The 19,938-nt window shown below is 39.7% G+C and overlaps 2 protein-coding genes across 3 annotated transcripts in view; one reads left to right on the plus strand and one right to left on the minus strand.

The window, feature by feature from the left end:
* The window catches only part of ERCC8 (ERCC excision repair 8, CSA ubiquitin ligase complex subunit), a 30,307-nt gene extending 19,915 nt beyond the window's left edge, over positions 1–10,392 (minus strand). For both annotated transcript variants that reach the window (XR_012635639.1, XM_074933083.1), the window contains exons 1-6: positions 10,267–10,392; positions 8,770–8,865; positions 8,533–8,634; positions 4,024–4,147; positions 2,515–2,596; positions 1,854–1,922 (exon numbers count right to left, since the gene is read on the minus strand). Coding sequence is in view for 1 of the 2 variants with exons in the window: in XM_074933083.1 (XP_074789184.1) it covers positions 1,854–1,922; positions 2,515–2,596; positions 4,024–4,147; positions 8,533–8,634; positions 8,770–8,865; positions 10,267–10,343 (550 nt within the window). In the remaining variant the exon portion in view is untranslated. The remainder of the gene's footprint in view (positions 1–1,853; positions 1,923–2,514; positions 2,597–4,023; positions 4,148–8,532; positions 8,635–8,769; positions 8,866–10,266) is intronic.
* A 142-nt stretch (positions 10,393–10,534) lies between these two features.
* The window catches only part of NDUFAF2 (NADH:ubiquinone oxidoreductase complex assembly factor 2), a 71,759-nt gene continuing 62,355 nt past the window's right edge, over positions 10,535–19,938 (plus strand). The window contains exon 1 of the mRNA XM_074933084.1: positions 10,535–10,753. Within this exon, the coding sequence (XP_074789185.1) occupies positions 10,627–10,753 (127 nt within the window). The 5' untranslated portion in view covers positions 10,535–10,626. The remainder of the gene's footprint in view (positions 10,754–19,938) is intronic.

A 19,938-nucleotide genomic window follows, 5' to 3' on the forward strand; every position in this document is an offset into this window, starting at 1 on the left:
GATGGCTTTACCAATGCAACACACATAGCAGTCACAGCTACTGAGTTTATTTTAAATACCATTATTAAATTTTGTGTTAGCACAGGTGATCTCAGATACAGAAGGGACTTTCCATTTGTTTTACTCTAAATCCTTTCAAAATGTCCAATAAAAAGTATATTTACCATATGTACTTAAAATTAAAACTTTATTCAGCTTGTCCTCAAATACTCTTATCCTGAATTTGGGATTTCTTCCCTCTCAATGGGGTCTGAAATATTAAGATATTAAGATACATGTTGTCTTTGCAATGTCATACCCAGCACAACTTAGTGGCAAGTAATACATGTGCACATAATATATATGCACATACTTTAAGACTTGGAAAGTTTAAAAAAGTTCAATACAGACAACAGGAAGTGTAAGGTGTCCTAAATGGAAAGGCTGCCATCATACTTCATGTAATAATGGAAACACATGAAGTTATACAAATATATTTTTGCTAATGCAGTTTAGAGGTGTGTGGTGAACCACCTTGTTTCTGGTACATCTTCTAGTAGTTGGTTTTTCATTGCCTTTTCATTTGCCATTGAAGTAATCAATAGGCTGTGAGGCTCTGGATGATGGAAAAAAATCTCCATAATACACATGCTATGGGAGATAGAGCTAAATGCTTGGCTGTAGTTTATTTAATGGATCCAGCTAAATCTATTTCAGCTGCTGGAGTTTACTTATGTGAAACATTCAGACCTATATTCAAGACACTATTGAGTGGTTCAAGTTCTGTAAAGAATGATTAGACTATGTTTAGTGGAAGACATAATCTGCTTCCACTTGTTCCTCTGATACTGCACTTGAGCTAACTGTACCATGCTGTGTACAAAGATCCAACCAGCTTGTGCCTGGAAAGCACAAACTGTTGTGTCAAATTTATGAAGTCCTGCTGAAACCAAAACTGATTGTCTAGAGAACTATTTTGTGTCTGTGCTCTCAGTTTTAGAAACTGAACATTGAGATGCCCATTGTAGACAATTTCTGTTTAGAAGGACTTAATGGCTTAAGCTCTGCATCACACAACAGCACTTAAGCTGAAGCTGCTTTCAGACTTGAGTTGGCCAGTGAAGAAACTGAGCTGCATTTACACATTGCTGTGTCTGAGCTAACACTCCTCTACAGTTTCTAGACCAGATCTGGCTCTTGTTCTGATGGTTTGAAGCATGAAGATTTACCTTGTAAATGCTTTAACTTGAGCTTTTGTATATACTCATGCTCCAAAAAGTAAACATTAGGAAAGACATTAAGGGCAAATTCTCATTAAGTGTAAAATCTAATAGATTATGGAACAATAAACCCCTATGTTTACTGAATTAGGTAAATGCTAAGGATTAGATACTACTCTTCTACAGCAAGTAATATCTTGCCTGTTATACAGAAACTTGTGAACAAATACATGCAAGCACCTTCATAGGGTATTAAAAACAGTGAAGATTTTTTTGTTTTAGGTTTTTCTTTGGTTTGGCATTGGTCATTTTCTTTTTTTTTTAAAAAAAGAAACAGCACCCCACATTGAATTTCCATGAACACAAAACCAATGCCAACACTTGGCCATGTAATAAATATTAATCACTATTGATATATGAAAGTGCCCAAATATCTGTAATAACTGTTCATTCATTAACATTTATATTCTCCAATTCATTAGCGCTAGACTAACATCCAGAAGAACCTTCTGCCACTGTGTAACTTTCACAACTGGTAATAAATAAGTTAGTCATATTACTTAAAAGACTATATTGTATACAAAGTCTCTTTACAGGACTTGTTTTACTCAAAGTAGTTATTATTTAACATTTATGTTTCAGACTAAAAAGTACCCTGCAGAATGTGAGAACAGGATCCAGACTTCAAGTCACACAGCTGTACTTCGGGGTTTTTGGTACCAACTGTAAGAGAAACAAAGACAGCTAGAAAAAAAACCCAGCATTTGAGAAAACAAAACCTTAGCAATGACAAAGAACTAGAAGAAAAATGTTAGTTGGGTAACTGTTCATTTAGACAGAGCAATGGATTCTATTAATAGATTTACATTTTTGGTCTAAGTAAATTTATTATATAACAAACAAAATTTAAAAACTGAGGATAAACAGGACAGTACTCATGAAACCTGAAAAATTAAAATTTTTTTTTTTCTAAACATAGTTAAACTGTGTACAGGTAAGCAATACACACCTCTATTTACACAATTTATTATGTTTGGATCTAATAACAACAAATGCTAACTCATGTAGTGAAAAGTAATCTAATTACAGCTAGGAGTTTTTATCTAGGAGAATTAATTGATGCATTATTTCAGAATAAATGTGATATTGGCATGATCTGACTAACAAGTAATATTTTGTTTTACCAATGACAGTATGCCTTATGAGTTAATTATGAAAAAATACAACAGGGGAAGGAAAAAACCTACTGAGTATCACATGCTTTTTAACTATAAGCCTAAAATACACAAGGTATTTCTTAAAAATACATACATACCTGCTATTAAAGTATGCTTTGTAGCAACTGGAGACATGTGATGACTATAGACTGTTCCCTCAAAGTTGAATGTGTCTGCAGGCTGATAATAAAAAGATTAAATGAATCACAGTGCAAGTATGTTATCAGAATGTAAACGGTCATTAAGTATTTTTCAAGTAACAGCTACAAATGAGACTAACACAAATATTACTTTTAACATATGAACAATAGCTCTTCTTGTTAGAAACCAGATCACACAAACCACCAAGTAAGTAAGTCTGTTTCCAAGATTACAACAACTGTGCCAGAGATCAGAAAGACCAATAGAATTGTCTAACCAGAACCATGAATGGAAATCATTAAAAAAGCCCCCAAAATTAAAAAAGCTACCAAGAAAAAACAGGAAACAATAAGGTTATAATATGGAGATAGGAAAGAGATATGTAAGACTAAATTTAGAAGCCCCTTGTCATTCACAGACATCACGTATAACCTTCAAGTCCTTAAAAAAACCCTGAAACAACCCCATACAAAATTAGTCGTTCCCTTGTGTGACAAATTACTGAAATATAATATTTGCTTTAATAATCACTACAATTACTTTCAAGCACAATTGCTTTTGTTACCTCATTTTAAAACACTGTATATTTAAAGAACTCCTTAAAACTAGGTTGTCAGTGTCTTCCAATACACCATTTGGTGGCAAAACAGATCAATAGCCATCAGATGCATACTGTGTCTTAAGTGATGCTTACAGAACTATCTGCAAAGTGAACTGTACTTTGCATTTTTAAGATTTAGTAACTGCAAATACAGCTTTGCATCTCACAAAAAGTCAAAATTTATTCTTTGTGTCCCTAGGATGACAAACATTTAAAAACTCTTTCACTGCACAGAAAAACAACATTCAAATAGCATAAGTGTAAACCCATTAATACATTCATATTGGAAACAATAAGCTGCAGTCATGAATTCATAGTTCAACAATTAGATGTGAGGATTAGTGAGTCAAAGCAGCTTAATATCCTATAGTACCTGTTTATTTTAATAATGCCAGTTACCTTCATTAGCATTTTCTTGATGCCTTCTCATTCTCCATCAGTTTTTAGAAATCATGTCTATAACACAATAGCTGAATTTGGGACCTAATGAGCCTGAATGCCAAGACCACCAGTCCTTCAAAAGCAGTATTTAGATCTTGGTTACTAAAAATAATCATTGCACTCAATCCTCAGTTGACAAGTTTACATAGCATAAATTCAAATAGCTGTATTCCTGTTCATAGAAAAAGCAGAAGGGAATTGTTCCAAGAGTTCCAAGCTGTCATTCAGTTTAGACATTCAGGTCTTTAGAAACAGACCACAATATGCATGAATACCAGAACCACACCACCCTGCTGCTGCACCCACAGTCCTACCAGCTGGTTTTCATTCTCCTAGATGCTTCGTCCTGTTGAGCTCTAGGAGACCTGCAGATGAGGAATAATGTGTATACAAAGAAGCATGCAAACTGTAAGAGTCCTCTTACTTGTAAAACATTTGTATCCCATATTTTCAAGGTCTTATCAAATGAGCTGGATGTAAACATGCCAGTGTCATGAGGATACCACTGAACCGTCTCCACACTGAATCTATGTACATAAGGATGGCTCCTAAAATCAAGGAAAAGATTCCAATCTGTTAGTCTTGATAAACATCTTACAATTGTCTTGATATTCAATGACAAGTTGAGAACACAGTTTAAACTTTAATTTGTACTGAAATTTTCAAAAACTAGTTGTTTTAGTGCCTTGACTTTCAATCAACCAATGTTAATTACTCTGAAGAGCCTTCACTTCAAGAAACTACAGATTATTTACCTTTTCAAAATATTGTATCTGTAGCATTTATCAAGTTAAGACAGTCTGAGGCATAAAAGTCACTAATGTCTTGAAATTTTAAAATTCTAATGTTTAGAGTACCTAGCACTACAAAGCACTTATACTTGTGGAATCTCACTCTTAGAAATGTATCCACTAAAAATCCCAACCACATATGGTTCAAAAAAATTTCATGATTATTAGCTAATAATTCCAGTTACAAAACTATTGGAAATTCATGTATACTAACGTCACCAGATATCAGTGAACTGAGTTACTGATGAGTTTATTATTTTTACATTGAGAAATAAAACAACAAAATGAAACTTTCAGCTCAGCTATGCATAATAACAGAATGCAATATAATTAATGATACGTTAACAGTGGTGGGAAGAAGGGACTCTGAGCCTATCTTGACAGCTCCAGAATATGATTCAACTATCTGACCAGTCTCTGAACAATCCAGGTCATTCCACATACCTGTTAGGCCACTCATACCTGAGCTGGATCCACATGGATCCAGATTCAGTGCCCAGATCCATGCTCCCAGACTCAGAAGTACCATGCTGTTGTGGGTTAACCCTAGGCAGCTAAGCACCATCACAGCCACTTGCTCACTCCCCCCCCACAGTGCGATAAGGGACAGAATCCAAATGGCAAAGCTGAGAAAGCTCATGGATTGAAAGACATTTTAATAAGTAAAAGGGAAAGAAGCAACTCAAAAAAAACCCTGAACAAGTGACACAGGAGGAAACCCTCATCACAGGCTGACTGATGCCCATACAGACCCCAACAATGGCAAGCCCTGTAAAAGTCCCCCCCAGTTTTATTGCTGCACATGACCTTGTATGGTATGGATATCAACATCCCTTTGGTCAATCTGGGTCAGCTGTCCCACAGCTGTGTCATTCCCAGCCTGTTTTCCACCCTTAGTCTATTTGCTGAGGGAGCAGGATGAGGAACAGAGAATGCCTTGACACTAAACAAGCACTGTTCAGAAATAGCCAAAACACTGGTGTGTTATCAAGACTAGTCACAAATCCAAACCAGCACCACACAAGCTACTGTGAAGAAAATTAACTCCATCCCAGACAGATGCAGTACACATGCAAATAGTCCAACTGGCTCTATCTGCAGCTAGTGAAGGTCTCACAAGATTTCTTCACTTCAGCTCTTAAATTTGCATTGTTTTCAAGTGTCCTGGCCTCCAGTGAGACAACTACTGCAGGGGTATAACTGTGTAAATGCAGATACAGATCTTCTGTATAGATCTGTGTCATGGTTTAAACCCGTCTGGCAGTCAAACACCAGAGCCGCTTGCTCATCCTCCCCCACCCCAGGGGATAGGGTAGAGAATTGGAGGTGTAAAGGTGAGGAGACTTGTTGTTTGAGACAACAATTTATTAACTGAAATAAAATGGAAACAATAATGGTAATAACAGTAATAAAAATATACAAACAAGTAATGCACAGTACAATTGGTCACCACCCACTGACCGATGCACAGCCTGTTCTTGGCTAGCAATCCCAGAGGAGAGAAAATCCCAAAACCACAACCCTGGAAGAGGGACAGGGTAAGCTTTCCAGCCAACCTTCAATCTATATATTGATCATGACATTATATGACATGGAATACTCCATTGGTCAATTTGACTCTGTTGCTCTGGCTGTGCTCCCTTCTTAGCAAGAACTAAAACTATCAGTACATTACCAATATTGTCTCATACCAAATCCCATGCTGAATACAAAGCCCAGAAGTATTCTAGCTACGAAGAAGAAAAAATTAGCTCTATCCCAACCAAAATTAGAACAATCTGGCACTACACCTACGCTAATAGGTCTTCCTGTTTACCTGGGTTTCCAGAAAGCACAGAAGGCTATTTAATTAGAGTTAGCCTGAAGTCAGCACTGACAATACTCAGGAAGAGCCACTGAGCAACTGTCAAGCTTAGCTTAATAACTACTACACTGCTTATCTCTCAGGCATACTCTAGAATATCCTGTTACTTCATCACAGGCCTAAAATCAACATATTTTTTGCACTTACCCTACAAAGGGTCAAGCTAAACATCTCCAGTGCCTGCAATGCCAAGAAATCAAGCCCAATTCCACGTGAACTTACTCCTGCAGAGGCATCTGTGCAGAAAAATCTAAACTCATGGAACTAATTACCCATGTACATTAAATATAAATGCACAACACTGGACTGTGTTCAGCACTGCACCAAAGCAATCAATTTTCCCATAATCCAGAGAGTTGAGGAATGAACTAAAAGACTCTTGAGTAGCTCTGCAGGAACAACCTTTGATCTGGCTAGGCTTAGTAGTGGCCACCTGTCATTCAGTCTGGCATCATCTCTCAGTTGTATGTTATTCCCAGTTCATTCTATATGCAGTATTATCACCAACTACTCTGAATATCCCAACCTTTACTACCAAAGAAAAACACAGAACTAGTTATATGGATACTAAGGTCACTGCCATTCTTCCCAGACAGGTTTTGGGTACAAGAGACTAGCTTACACACAAGCATCAGCTATATATTATCTATAAGTTAGTACCGTTCAGTTACTCTCAAATGCCAGCTTTTGCCACAGGACAGCATGGATCATATGAAACCATGTAAAGCTGACTCCCAGTAGAACATTTTTTGCAATAGTGGTCCTACATTCTAGATGAGAACAGTGGGTAAATAAATCACAGCCAACCATCAGAAATTAACTCCCCTGATGTTCTAAACTACTAGACCCTCAGTAGGCCCAGTTCAGAGTCTGTTCAGAAACAGGTCCAAAGTGCCTCTAACAAGAGCTTAACCTTTAAGCAGCTTTGAGACCCAAGTTGTGTTGTGCCCTGCAAAGTTGGAACAGAGGCAAACTTTTCAACATGTCATTATCTACAAATATAGCCAGATAGTCAGATCAGAAGTCTTTCTTACTGATAATTATAAATTCATTTAAGATGTCATAAATATGACTCTGGATAAATAATATTCCCATATCTGAAACTTTCTGTAGCTAATTAGCTACAATAAGTATTTAAAACATGCTAGGAAGCTACAGGAATACTGGGAATAGTAATCAAGGCAAAAAACCCTACTATGGTTACTTTAAGCAATAATAAGCCTATCATTTAGAACACTGTCACACAAAATCAGATTCTACTAGTATGATTTATGCCTCTACTCAGCCGATAAGAAATAAAAGCTGCAACTACAGAAATTAACACTTAATGCCCACAATGGGCAAATTTATACTGCCTGCAGGGAAAGCCTGAAAAAAAAACAATAAAGGCTTTGAGTCATACACACAGTATGGTAGTACCCTGCTATTTAGAAAATATGTTCTGTTTTTGTCAGTAACACACCTGTCTTCATTCAAACATTCTTAAGTCCAGTATTAATTATTTCTGTACCTGATGAACACCTGGTGAACACCTGGTGAACTTAATAGCTATTAGTGAAGCTGGGAACAAGAGAGAGGGGAAATAAAACCAATACCTTCAAATTTGTATTATTTTTTCCAATCACATGAATAGGTTATGCAAAGATAACTTCTCTTTTGACTAAACACATAATTATTCAAAGAATCAATTACTATATACACAGGATACAAGAAATTTCTACAACTCCCAAAATTACTTTCTCATAGTTACTGGCTTAGATACAGCAAATTTCAACATGTAACAGTAAGAAGATTCACAGGTGAGGAACTGTGATCTGGAAGAGGGTTGGGTTTCTTAAACATTTTTGCTAGTGTTAAAACAGGAGATTGGAGTACTAACTCTAACTTTTTGTGTGTGTGGTCTACAGCAGCACAAGCCTGTCTAGTTTCCATATGAATACAATCAATAACCTCCCTTTTAACTTTCAATCTGCCAAAAATCCAGTCAAACAATGTCAGAGGATCACCTATGTAAATACACTGTAACTGTTAGGGTAGACAATCAAGAAAAAACAATTAGCTTCTGCTATTTAGTAAATCACGCAAATCCTCAGGAAAGTTTCTTGCTTTATTTTCAAATATCAAAAAACATAATGCATTGTGCTAGCCTTCAAAGATTCCTGACAATGTGTTCTACAGTCTTTTTATCCTAGAAAGAAAGAACACACATTAAACTTGTGAGTTTAATGCTAGTCACACACATCACTATGATCTTTTAATAGAATTTTTGAGTACCTACCTTCCCACAAAATGAATTGCTTTACATATGTAGTGTGGTTCTCTGCTCAAGTTTTCAAGGTCATGAATTACAATAACACCATCTGATCCACCGGATAACATGCTGAAAGTGTCAATGAAGCACACAAGTTACAACATTCATGATCTTAACATAATTGAGGTTCATCAAGAAAAGAAATCCATAGTACCAAAACACAGTTAAGTACTTTAGAAGGTAAAAGTGTGAGTATATACTTACTATCTTCCCTCAACAGTCTCAATATCAAGGCTGTTGATACCACTCTTATGTATTCTTTCCACATCTCTATCTTTATTTAATTCCAAACGTAGAACCCTTAAAAACAACAGCAAAGAAGAAAAATAGAGATATGAACAAGAATCACAGAATTGTAGAATGTTGTGTAACTCTGAACAGCTCAAACCATAGTTTCACACTTCCTCAATGCATTTAACACATCCCTGTTATTTTTTGCAAAACTAGACTTGCAGACACAGTACAGGGCTGGAAATAAGTCCTGTGAGACTGGCAGAAAAAAAAAATTTATGCTTTATGTTGTTTGGAAGCGAAGAGAGAAATAAATGTTTAAAATAGGCTCAAAGAAACAGCAAAACTGCATTTAGGGTCAACACACGAGACAAAAAACCGACTTTAATTTGAAAACACTGAGCAAAACAAACATTAAGAAGCAGTTGTAGTCACAACAACATTAGTTACTTTGAAGCTTTATCATGTAGCATCATTCCAAGTGGAATCCTACTTGAAAGTACAGACACCTAGTGGACAGATTCATTTACTTTAACATGTTACAGTATTTCTTTTAAGGAAACTGTGTTATGCTTTCTTTAACATTAACTAAAAACTACACTATCCACATGATGAAGTCTGCAAGAAAAACTTTTCTGAGCTGCAACTAGTATCTTTTACTATTTCGCAGTAGCCTCTTTATTTATTTATATGCCAACACTACAGTCATAGATTCTACTTCGTTCAAACCATAGTATCTGATATAAAATTAGCCTCACAAGATGATTAGAGCTTCCAATAGCACTATTTTGTAAAACCCGCTATCAATAAAAACATAAGCAGATAACTGAAAAGCTCTAAAGGCAGCGACCCTACTTAGCTTCGTCTTGATTGGCAAAAATCTTGATATAAAAAGCTTAGGCTCTTAGACGCAGACCCCCAACAGCAAGTCTAAAGAGCGGCAAGTCATTTAAGCCGTTTTAAAAGATGCGAAATACAACTATGTACAGCCGTATGCAAACCGAAACATCCGTGAGACGGATAAAATAGCAAGGTATGCCTATTCAACCTACTAAAACACCATTGCTCAGCCCATCCCAGGGCTGCTAATGAACATACTTAAAGGAAAAAAAAAAAACCAACAAAACCACCAAAAAACCGGAAACTCCGAGGCAAGGCACGACAGAGGCGCGGGAGCTTCCACCGGGGAGCCCAGGCCGACCCCTAAGGCTCCGGGCTCCTCCGCTCCAGCTCCCCGCGCCGGGGGCGCACAGCGGGGCACCGGCAGGGCAGAGATCCCCGCTCTCGGCCGGAGCGGCAGCGAGGGCGGCCCCGGGAGCCACCTCAGGTCAGCCCAGCCTGTGTCGGGCGAGAGTTCCCTGCGAGAGCTGCATCAGGCTCTGCCGCCCCGCCGGCCCGAAGCGGCCGCTCGGGAGCCTCCCCGCGCGGCGCGGCGCGGCCCCGCCCCAGGTCCCCACCGGTCCCCGCTACCTCCGGGTGGCCTCGGCCCGGCGCAGCCGCACTGGGTCGTCAAGCCCAGTCTGACGAGCCCAAAGGGACGCCAACATGGCGGAACGGCGGCGGCGGTCCCCGCGACTCGGCCATCTTGGCCCAGGGGTGGCCCAGATGAGCTCTGGGCAGGCCGGCCTCCGCCAATGGCGAGCGGCGTTGCTGGCATGCCCGCCGCCGATGGGCGGGGTCGGGCCGGCGCGGGGCCGCAGGGGAGCGTGGTCAGCTGGGCAGGGCGAGGCGCGGGGCGGGCGCGCGCACGTGACGCAGCCCGACGGGGGAGGGGCTCGAGCGGCGGCGGCGACCTTGGCGACGGGAGGCCGCGCTCGCGCGCCCGCCGGGATGGGCCGGGCCTGGGCGGCGCTGCGCGCCCTGCGCCTGCGGCTCTTCGGGCCCGCCAAGGAGCTGGTGGGCACCGACCAGTTCGGCAACAAGTACTACCGGTTGCCCAAGCACGAGACCCGCGCAGGTAGGCACGCGGGGCCTGGCGGGCCGGCGGCGGGGGCGGCTGCGGTCAGACGTGCGCGCCGAGCCGCCGTGCGCGCGCGTGCGAGTAGGTGTCCCGCCCCACGGCAGGCAGCGAGAGGACTGGGAGCGTGGCTGTCGCCCGGCGGCAGGCGGGCGGGCAGCAGGAGGCGGGCTGGCTCTCCGGAATGCTACCGGGCGCTTCGGCGTATGCTTTTAAATGCATCCTTGTGCGTGTGTGTTTGCTGCACTCCTGAGGGTGCCGTTACAGCCTGTCCTCATGCCATTCTCTGCAGATGCTGTGCTGACGCCGCGCAGGTATGTCTAACCTATTGAAGGCAGCTTCCCGGGAGGTGCCCTAACTGCACGCGCGTGGTCGACGAGCGTGCTGCTGCTGTCCAGCCACAGTCAGCAGGGCAGTATGGCTGCTGCTGGCCTGTTGCAAAAAAGAGCGGGTTCTGATCGAAGGAAAGGGTGCAGCTTTTCATATTTTACGGGCCTGTTTCCTCTCCCTTCACAGGCTTGGTTTTCTGCTTGCTGTACTCCATATGTTTTGCATGACTGCATCAACTAGAGCAACCCCAGGCTGTGGAGACTTTTTACTTGATATTCTTCAGAGTACAAGGAGAAGCAGAGAGTCACAGACTGTTCACCCACTTAAGTCAGTACCCTTCCTAAAAGGAAGGGAAAGAAGGGGTACACAGTTTCCCTTTGGAAACATGTCTTCTGGAGGTATTTTGCCTTCAGAGCAATTTCCTTAACCTGTTTTGCTGTGGAAATTCATAAACTGCTGGCAGTGACTTAAAGTAGGTGAGACAAAGAGCTTCACTCAACAGTCAGGATTGAGTATAACTCTTGAGCAGGTATTCTTTATTCACAGTGCTGGGCAGCACTGGCGTTGGCTCCACCACAACTGCCACATTTACTAATAAAGTACTCTGACTAATGTACACAAAAAACATACATATGCATCAGATGTCTTAGAAAAGGCAGTCTTATCCTAATGGATTCTCAGAATTCATTTACATAGTCTGAGCATGCGTAGTAAAAATAGAGTGAGGGTCTTCTCCCCTCCTTAGTAGTCCACACAGCCTTTCTCACACTGTCTGTTAGTTGAACTTTAGGTTTCTCATGTCCACATATGGTCATAGAGTTACCTCATCCATCCTTCAGCTCCTGTTTGTTCCAAGGAGGTTAGTTTAGATCAGCTTGCAGTCACTTAACCTTGACACTGGCATCTTCTTAGACACTTGGTTTTTAGGTTCCTGCTATTAGGGATGTACTTAGGGAGTTTTTCAGACTGTCCAAGGTCTGCCTTGTCTTTACTAGGCAAGGAGTTAAAAGTTTCAAAGCATCTTACAAGTGGGTAATGACTATAGAGGGTAGTTAGGAAAAAGTATAAATGAAATTACATACCTTGCAGTAAAATACGGGAAAAATAAAAGCTAGTAAAACACAAGTGATAGTTAACGTTAAAACTACATGTCCTACTACTCTACAGGACCCTGTACATTAGCAATTTCAAGTATACTTGTAGCAACTTCCCTTCACAGGTCTGCTCAAACAAGTGTCTGAGAAGAAGATGTGAGCACCCTTTTGTCAGCAGTGTGTTTTTCCTCTGGGTTAATATGATGGTCTAGCACTTCCAGGTTTTCTGCATCTTGCTTTCAGCTTTTGTTCTCCTCACTGTTGGGGTTCATGTTGACTTTTGGGGGTTGTGCAAAAGGCTGTGTCTTTTAGCATAATGGGAGCAATAAAAACTAGAATCAGATTTCTTGTGTGTGATTCCTGTAGTGTTAGTTCTTTTTTACCGCTAAAAATGACTTGTTTTATAAGAAATAGGAGCAGTCTTTTACTTGATACTTGAATTTATGCTGGCGTAACTTTCACAGTGAAAGCTTTCTGCTGAAACTTTAAGGCTCATCTCTGTATTCAGAACTTAATTATACAGTAGTTGTAGTGCTAGTAAGAGGGCAGGAGAGGTGAGATTTAGCCACTGAACTCAGCCCGAGCACAGTATAAGAGGCTTTTAAAGTTACTAATGGATTGAAATAGTTGTATCTAAGAACCTGTTGTGGTTGCCTTTGTTTTTCTCAGTTCTTCTTTGGATGCACTGTAGGAATACTGAGTATAACACTTTAGAGGTGAAGTTGTGTTGATTTTTCTTTGAGCAGGGAGGGCTGGCTGTTAAATGCTCTGTAGTGTCAACTCTGGCTGAAGTCACTGAGAACAGCACTTCTAAATCTTAAGGTTCTTGCACGTTAAGTCTATTTTAGTGATACAGATGACACAATGTAGGTCTACTGAATTATCAATACTCTTCCGTTACTGGATTTTTCTCTTTTATTCTTGTCTTACTTTTTTTGTCTTGATATGTTGAAAATTCTGCACCACCAGCTTGCACTGATGTAATGTTTCACTGCCACCAAAAGGAATAGATGTTACAGTCTCCCTGTTTTCTTTCTTACTGCTGCTAACTTTTCACTGTCATTTATTTGACCTTCGTGTAAAAAACTTTAATAGAAAGGTGGATTAAAATGACCTGACAAAGAATAAATTGCAAGCTAGAACTGACACAGGAGCGGGAATGAAGATGATAATCTATTAGATAGCATAAGGTTATACAAGACATCTTGAAACAAATTGAAGAGCTAGAACTTTTACAGAATCTCTAATACTTCCTAACCATATTCACCATTTTTCCTCTGCTTTCTACTAGTTTGCTATTAAGCTCTTAATTGCTCTGATCCAACCCAATCAAATGTGTATTATCTGGGAAAAGTCATGTATTTAAAAAAAAAAAATCATTAAAAAGCAGAATAAGAAAAAAAAGTATCTGGGAAAAAGCTGATGGTTTTTTTCAGTCTTCTCATGCTCTCTTCTATCTTTGGAATGAAAGTAAGGGAAATTTGAGATATTCAAAACTAATGCCACATCTTCCTTAAACGTGGTCATTCACAGTCAGTTAAGTCTCCCTTATTGTCCTTTTTTATGTAAATAGAGAACAGGAGAGTGCATATGAAAAATACTACCAGAATTCTGCATGAAAATACTACTTTTGAGAATTCTGTTTAATTTACTGACATATATTTGACATTGTGCACTAGCTGTGGCTCTAGATGATCTATAAAAACCTAACCCCTCATCATCACCAGAATGAAAGAACTCAAAGAAGCAAGCAAGACTTCCCCACACAAAGAAGAAATTGATGGTGAAACTTTTTCATGAAAGTCTTCAAATTGCGTTTTATTCTGTTGATTTGTTCTCTTTTATATTAATTGATGGAACTCACTGTTAGAATCAGACATACATGACCATGAGATGTGGAATGTAACAATCTTTAAGGAGGGAGAGAAATAAGTAAAATGAAAACAATTTACTTGAGGAAAATAGGCTTCAGTAACTTCAGAAAACAGGAGATCCTGTGAATGTCTGAGAAGAGTAAGTTAAAAGGTATGTAGGGTAAGTCATACCTGTACCTCCTACCACTGTTAAAGGCACAAGTACAAATTACCCTAGTGTGAATAAAGGCTAAGAAGTGTAGCAATAAATTGGCCTGGCTAAATCATGAGTGGTTAGTGACCTCAAAAGACAAAAGCCCTCCATGGATCAGGTTAACTGGCATGGGTGCTAGAAAAATAGGGAAGCAAGTAAGAACATAGAAGTATAGTCACAAGGTAATGAGTGAAAACTGATGTTAATTTGACAAGGTAGGTTCTTATGAAAATTGTTTTCTGAGTGGGCAATACTTCCATGGTTTTTAGACCTTTTTGTGTGCAAAGTTTAAGACTGGATTATGATTTTGCTGTATGGGTGCATAGCAGATTGGAAACTGTTCTTGGTATAGTCAGAAATGTTACCCTGTCAACTGGAGGGGAGCATTCAGAGGGATCCACCAGCTGTCTGTCAAAGTTCAGAACTACTCAGAGTTTTTATTAGTGATTTGGCTGAAGAACAAGAAAGTATTTTAGTTACATTTGCAGATCAAACTGTGTAGGAGGAAACTGGGAGTAGCTGTGAGCATCTTATGTCAGGTCAACTGTCATACGATTCAACTGGGATCAAGCCATGCTTATTTCTAAACAAAGAACATATAATTTAGTGGTTAAGGGGTTCTGAGAACATGGATCTACACAACTGACAGATTTTCTGTATTGCAGCATGTATTGTATTAGTTCTGTTATAAATTTCATTTCTGTGTTCTCTTAATTTGGATACCCATTTTCTTCCTCAATTTCCAACTTACAGACCATTATCCACTTTCCTTGCAAAACAGTCTTCCTCATGAGTGTTCATTATTATTATGTTAAAATATAGTCTTCCCTGAACCTAGCCAGCCTCTTGTGCCAGTCCCTTGGTTTTTTGACTGCTTAGGTGTAGGTGATTCTATATCCGTTAAATTGCCCCACCCGCTGGTGACTCACTTCCACTCTAATTTGTGCTTTTACTTATGTGGATGGCAATCCTTGTGGTGTCAGCAAAGATGCTGGTTTTGGTCTGTTCCAGAGCAGGAAAGTATGCCTGTCCTCCCTCAGGTTTGTATTGCTTTGTGGCTGAGGATGAGTCAATTCATTCTGTCACTAGGGAAGGGATTACAGGTGGTTACACCCACAGCCTTGGGTGGTGGTAACTAACTTGCTCTCACATTATAACATTTTTGAAGAGCATCCTGTGCTGGTCATACTTGTGTACAACAGGGTCACACCAGGACTTGCAGGCTTTTCAAACCTGTGAAGAAGTTTAAAGGTGTGGGATGAGGAAGGAAATGTATTTTAGTCTATAGAAACTAAAATGTACACATGCAGAAAATTTCTGAAGATCAGTTTGAAAAGAAATTAGGAATTTAAAAGTGTGGAGAAAGCAATGCTCTGTTCTTAAGTGTTGGAAAGTATTATTTATTATACCTTAGGAAAACCTGCAGCATATATAGTTCATATCTTACCCTGCGTCCTAGCCGTATGGAGATCAGTGCAGGATGGGAACAGCACTGGAAAGAAAATGTAGAGGAAGCCTTGTAGACACTCATCCATAGTGTATAGGTTCCACTGCAAGGTCACTACAGCTTGTGTGCATCATGCTTTGCTGTCCTCCATATTTGGGGAGGATGGCATAGCTCTAGGACAGTACTGGACCAGATGTGCTTTATCCCTTTTCTCTGTGTCTGAGCAAATAAGATCTTGAGAAAGAGAGTGCAGAACATGTCTTAGACAGGGTAGGTCTATCAGGACCAGCTGGGCTTTGTTTCAGACCAGCAGGGAGATCCCACCTTCAGCTAGAGGTGAGAATGGGTGGCGTAGGTAGTATCTATGCCTTTTTGTGCTTTAAGCAAAAGCTGGCTGACAACTTTCTTTTGGCCTGCCTTGGTCCTTGGGAGGGGTTCAGAATAGAAGTACTATGATGCAAAGAATTCATGTTTAGTTTCTTTCAGTTGTGAGTTGCTCTCTCTTACACTCAGTCCAGAGGCCGTGACACACTTGGACCCTGGGGCCTTGACTACATTAATAGGGAGTAGTAGAAACAGATCAGTGGATCCAAGTGGTTGATGTTGAATTCCCTAACACATCATTATGTGATCATCAACATGTGATTCAGAGAGTTTACTTCAAATTAAGTTTAGTCGGTTTCCCCAGACTGAACGTCTACAATATATGTAGTTTGAAGATCTCAAAAAGGTAAAAAAGTGTTAGGTAAGTGCTGCGGTTGTGTCTTTCACATTGCTTTGGCACCTAATATCCTGTTAATTTTTTGAATGTTTTATAGTTGAGGATTTCGTCTCAAAAAAAACAAGTTGTGCACACAGAAACTACTTTGAGATCCATCTGAGCATGTAGTAAATAGAGGCAGCATGGGATTCACTACAGAACTACACTTGCTTTGAATCAAGTCACAATGTTAGACATAGTCTCAGAAATATCCTAAACACTCGGACATCCAGATCAAACTCAAGATACAGCAACTGTACCCTCAGACCAACTTTACCTTTTTGTAGTCACAGATATATTATCTTGCATTCCTGATTTTGATGGTCTCTGGGTAATTAGGTTATTGGAAAAAGACCTAGCAACTTGAATGTATTTCATGATGATGTAGGATATTTAAGCAGTGATATCAGCTGTTAATGATGTGCAAAAGTGCTGATTTTGACAGGTGTTTTGCCTTAATTTAAAAAGGTCTAATGAGTAATGGCAAAAAGCTGGGAACTTGCAAAGGTATCATAGTTCTCCTGGGTCAATATAGAAAGGATTGACAGCTTGGGGAGGAAGGGAAGGAAAACGTAAAACTGAGCTGTTTTGAATCTGTGTTAATTCTCTTGAAAGAGAGAAAGTGAACATTAAAAGTCCCTAGACTGTAAGAATAAGAAGTTAGTAGATTCAGTAAGGAAAGTAATTGCTAGAGATAGAAAATGAGTTAAGAAAAATTTGAATGTCAATACAGAGGGGGAAAACCCTGAAAAAGGAACTGTTCTACCTACAGGAATACAGAAGAATTCAGAATTAGAGTAGTTAATTTTCTGAAAACATGGAACTTCGGGTGCAGTGGATTGAGAGCAGCCCTGTGGAGAAGGACTGTGGGGTATTAGTGAATGAAAAACTGAACATGAGCCAGCAATGTGTGCTTGCAACCCAGAAAGCCAACCATGTCCTGGGCTGCATCAAGTGTGTGGTCAGCAGGTCAAGAGAGGTAGTTCTCCCCCTCTACTCTGCTCTGGTGAGACCCCACCTGCAGTGCTGTGCCCCGCTCTGGGACCCCCAGTATAAGAAGGACATAGACCTGCTCAAGCAGGTCCAGAGGAGGCCACAAAGCTAACTGGGGGGCTGGAGCACCTCCCCTATGAGGAGAGGCTGAGAGAGTTGGGGTTGTTCAGCCTGGAGAAGAGAAGGCTCTGAGCAGACCTTATAGCGGCCTTCCAGTACCTAAAGGGGGGCTACAAAAAGCTGGATGGGGATTTTTTGCAAGGGCATGTAGTGATAGAATATGGGATGACGGTTTTAAACAGAAAGAGGCTAGATTTAGATTAGATATGAGGAAGAAATTCTTTCCTGTGAGTGCGGTGAGATGCTGGAACAGGCTGCCCAGAGAAGCTGTGGCTGCCCCCTCCCTGGCAGTGTCCAAGGCCAGGCTGGACGGGGCTTTGAGCAACCTGGGCTAGTGGAAGGTGCCTCTGCCCACGGCAGGGACATTCAGATCTAGATCCATAAGGTCCCTTCCAACTCAAGCCATTCTATGATTCTATGACTTTAATTTTTAAGTGGGAAGAAACTAAATATCATCTTCAAAGTCAAGTCAAACCTTCAACACTACGGCGTGGTAGGTTTATTTGGAAGAAAAGATGACTTTGTTTAATGACATTCTGCAAGTGGTATTGTTTTATGAGATTATCTTGTCAGCAATTAAACGGTACAACTACACCATGCTTGTAATGAGAGGAACATTCAGCATAAATCATTAACTCTGAGATGACTCTTCAGTTGCCAGTGCTGAAACTGAATGTGATAGAAGATAATAGACAGTTGGGCAGTGGTGACTGATGATTCATTTCAGTATCTCAGGCAAGTATTTCACTAAACAGACTAGTTTTATCAACGTAATGCATTTATTTTTCTTCTTATATAACACACTGTCAGGGCTTTGCTACATGATGAATATGTTCTTGCTGCAGGACATGGAGTGATACTTAAAATGTTCAATTTTTTTTAAATTACAAAACAAATTTCTCATACATTCTATGCATTTATTACAGTCAACTATATCTTACAGGAAATAGCTGATTCCATTTTCCATTGGAAATAACTTAAAATCTTTAATCAATTTATTTAAAAAATACAGGAATATGAGGCACTAAATATTTAAGATCTGATATATATTTTTCATCTTTTCTAAAGGCTGATTTATGAGCATCTTATATATAAACTTTTTCAGTATCATTTGTACTCTATTATAATGATTAAGAGTTAAAATGAGCACTCTCTGAAATATCAGCATATGCAAGTTTTTATAAAAACAGTAGATCAGCATCAAGATGGTAGTTTCTTTAAAAGAATACGTATCAGTGCTAAAAGCATGACTCAAGTTATCAGGTTCTCTTTGGGGAAGCAGCAGACTCAGGTTTGACTTGATTTGGAGCTGCAACTTATCAGGAGCAGCTGGAAAAAGCCCAGAGTTCTGTATTCCATAGGTTTTTGTTTGCACTAGGGGGCATATGTGGCCTGAGCCTGTGATGATATGGGCTTCAAGAAGGAAGCTGGCAAGTTAAACCTAGTTCTCAGTACTCTTAGAAATACTGTCCAAAACAAAAGCGGCATAAATTTTATTGCTAGTAATTGAGTGCAAGCACTGACTTCTGTGGGACACGTTTTGTTCATGTGACGTGTCTGCTCACATTCACATAAATGTCCTGTATCTTGTGAAACCTCAACAAACCAGAAATGTGCAAATAAGAAAGAATCTTTATAAGGAAAATATAATAAGTGCTGAACTGTGTGAAACTTGTGAGATGTCACGAGTCTTATCAAATCCAGACTTCAGTAGAAATAGATACATTTTAAAATGAACTTTAGAAAAATTTACTATTCTGTTGAAATGAAAGGAATCCTCTGTGATTATTTTGTAGCTGCTTGTTTCCTGGTTTAGATAGTGGCCTGTTGCCCTCCTGTGCATCAGAAGAGTAGAGTAGAATTTCTACTTTTCTTCAAGATTTACTATAAAATAAAATTTTATATTGATGACTAGACTGAAACATTCCTGTCATGCTTTATAGTGAATAGGATAAAGTGGAAGGAACAACATTTTCTCTGGGATGTATCTTCTGAAGTTAGAGCTATGATTTTCTTTTGACTTTGTTACCTTTCTCACTAATGGGAATGAAGTCTGAGGAAGAGGTAGAAACTGATTCTGATTGTATGAGCATGTGTGACCTAATTATCAAGTTTGCAGATAATTGTACAGAATTTTGCTCAACATAAAGTTTTTCGAGTGTTGGTGAAAAGCTGATAAACTCAGTTTTACATATCTAAAGATAGCAGTGAAATACAGAATTTGAATTTTGATCAAAGAATGCAAAACCAGATTTTTAAAGGCTTAATTATTTTGATATGAAAATAAGTGTATTGAGAAAGTGTTTTTTTTACCACGCGGTGATTTTTTAATCCCTGGCCATACGCTCGCACCCAGTAGTACCTGGCGGGTACA

Source organism: Athene noctua, chromosome Z (genome assembly GCF_965140245.1).
Source record: "Athene noctua chromosome Z, bAthNoc1.hap1.1, whole genome shotgun sequence".
Lineage (NCBI taxonomy): Eukaryota > Metazoa > Chordata > Aves > Strigiformes > Strigidae > Athene > Athene noctua.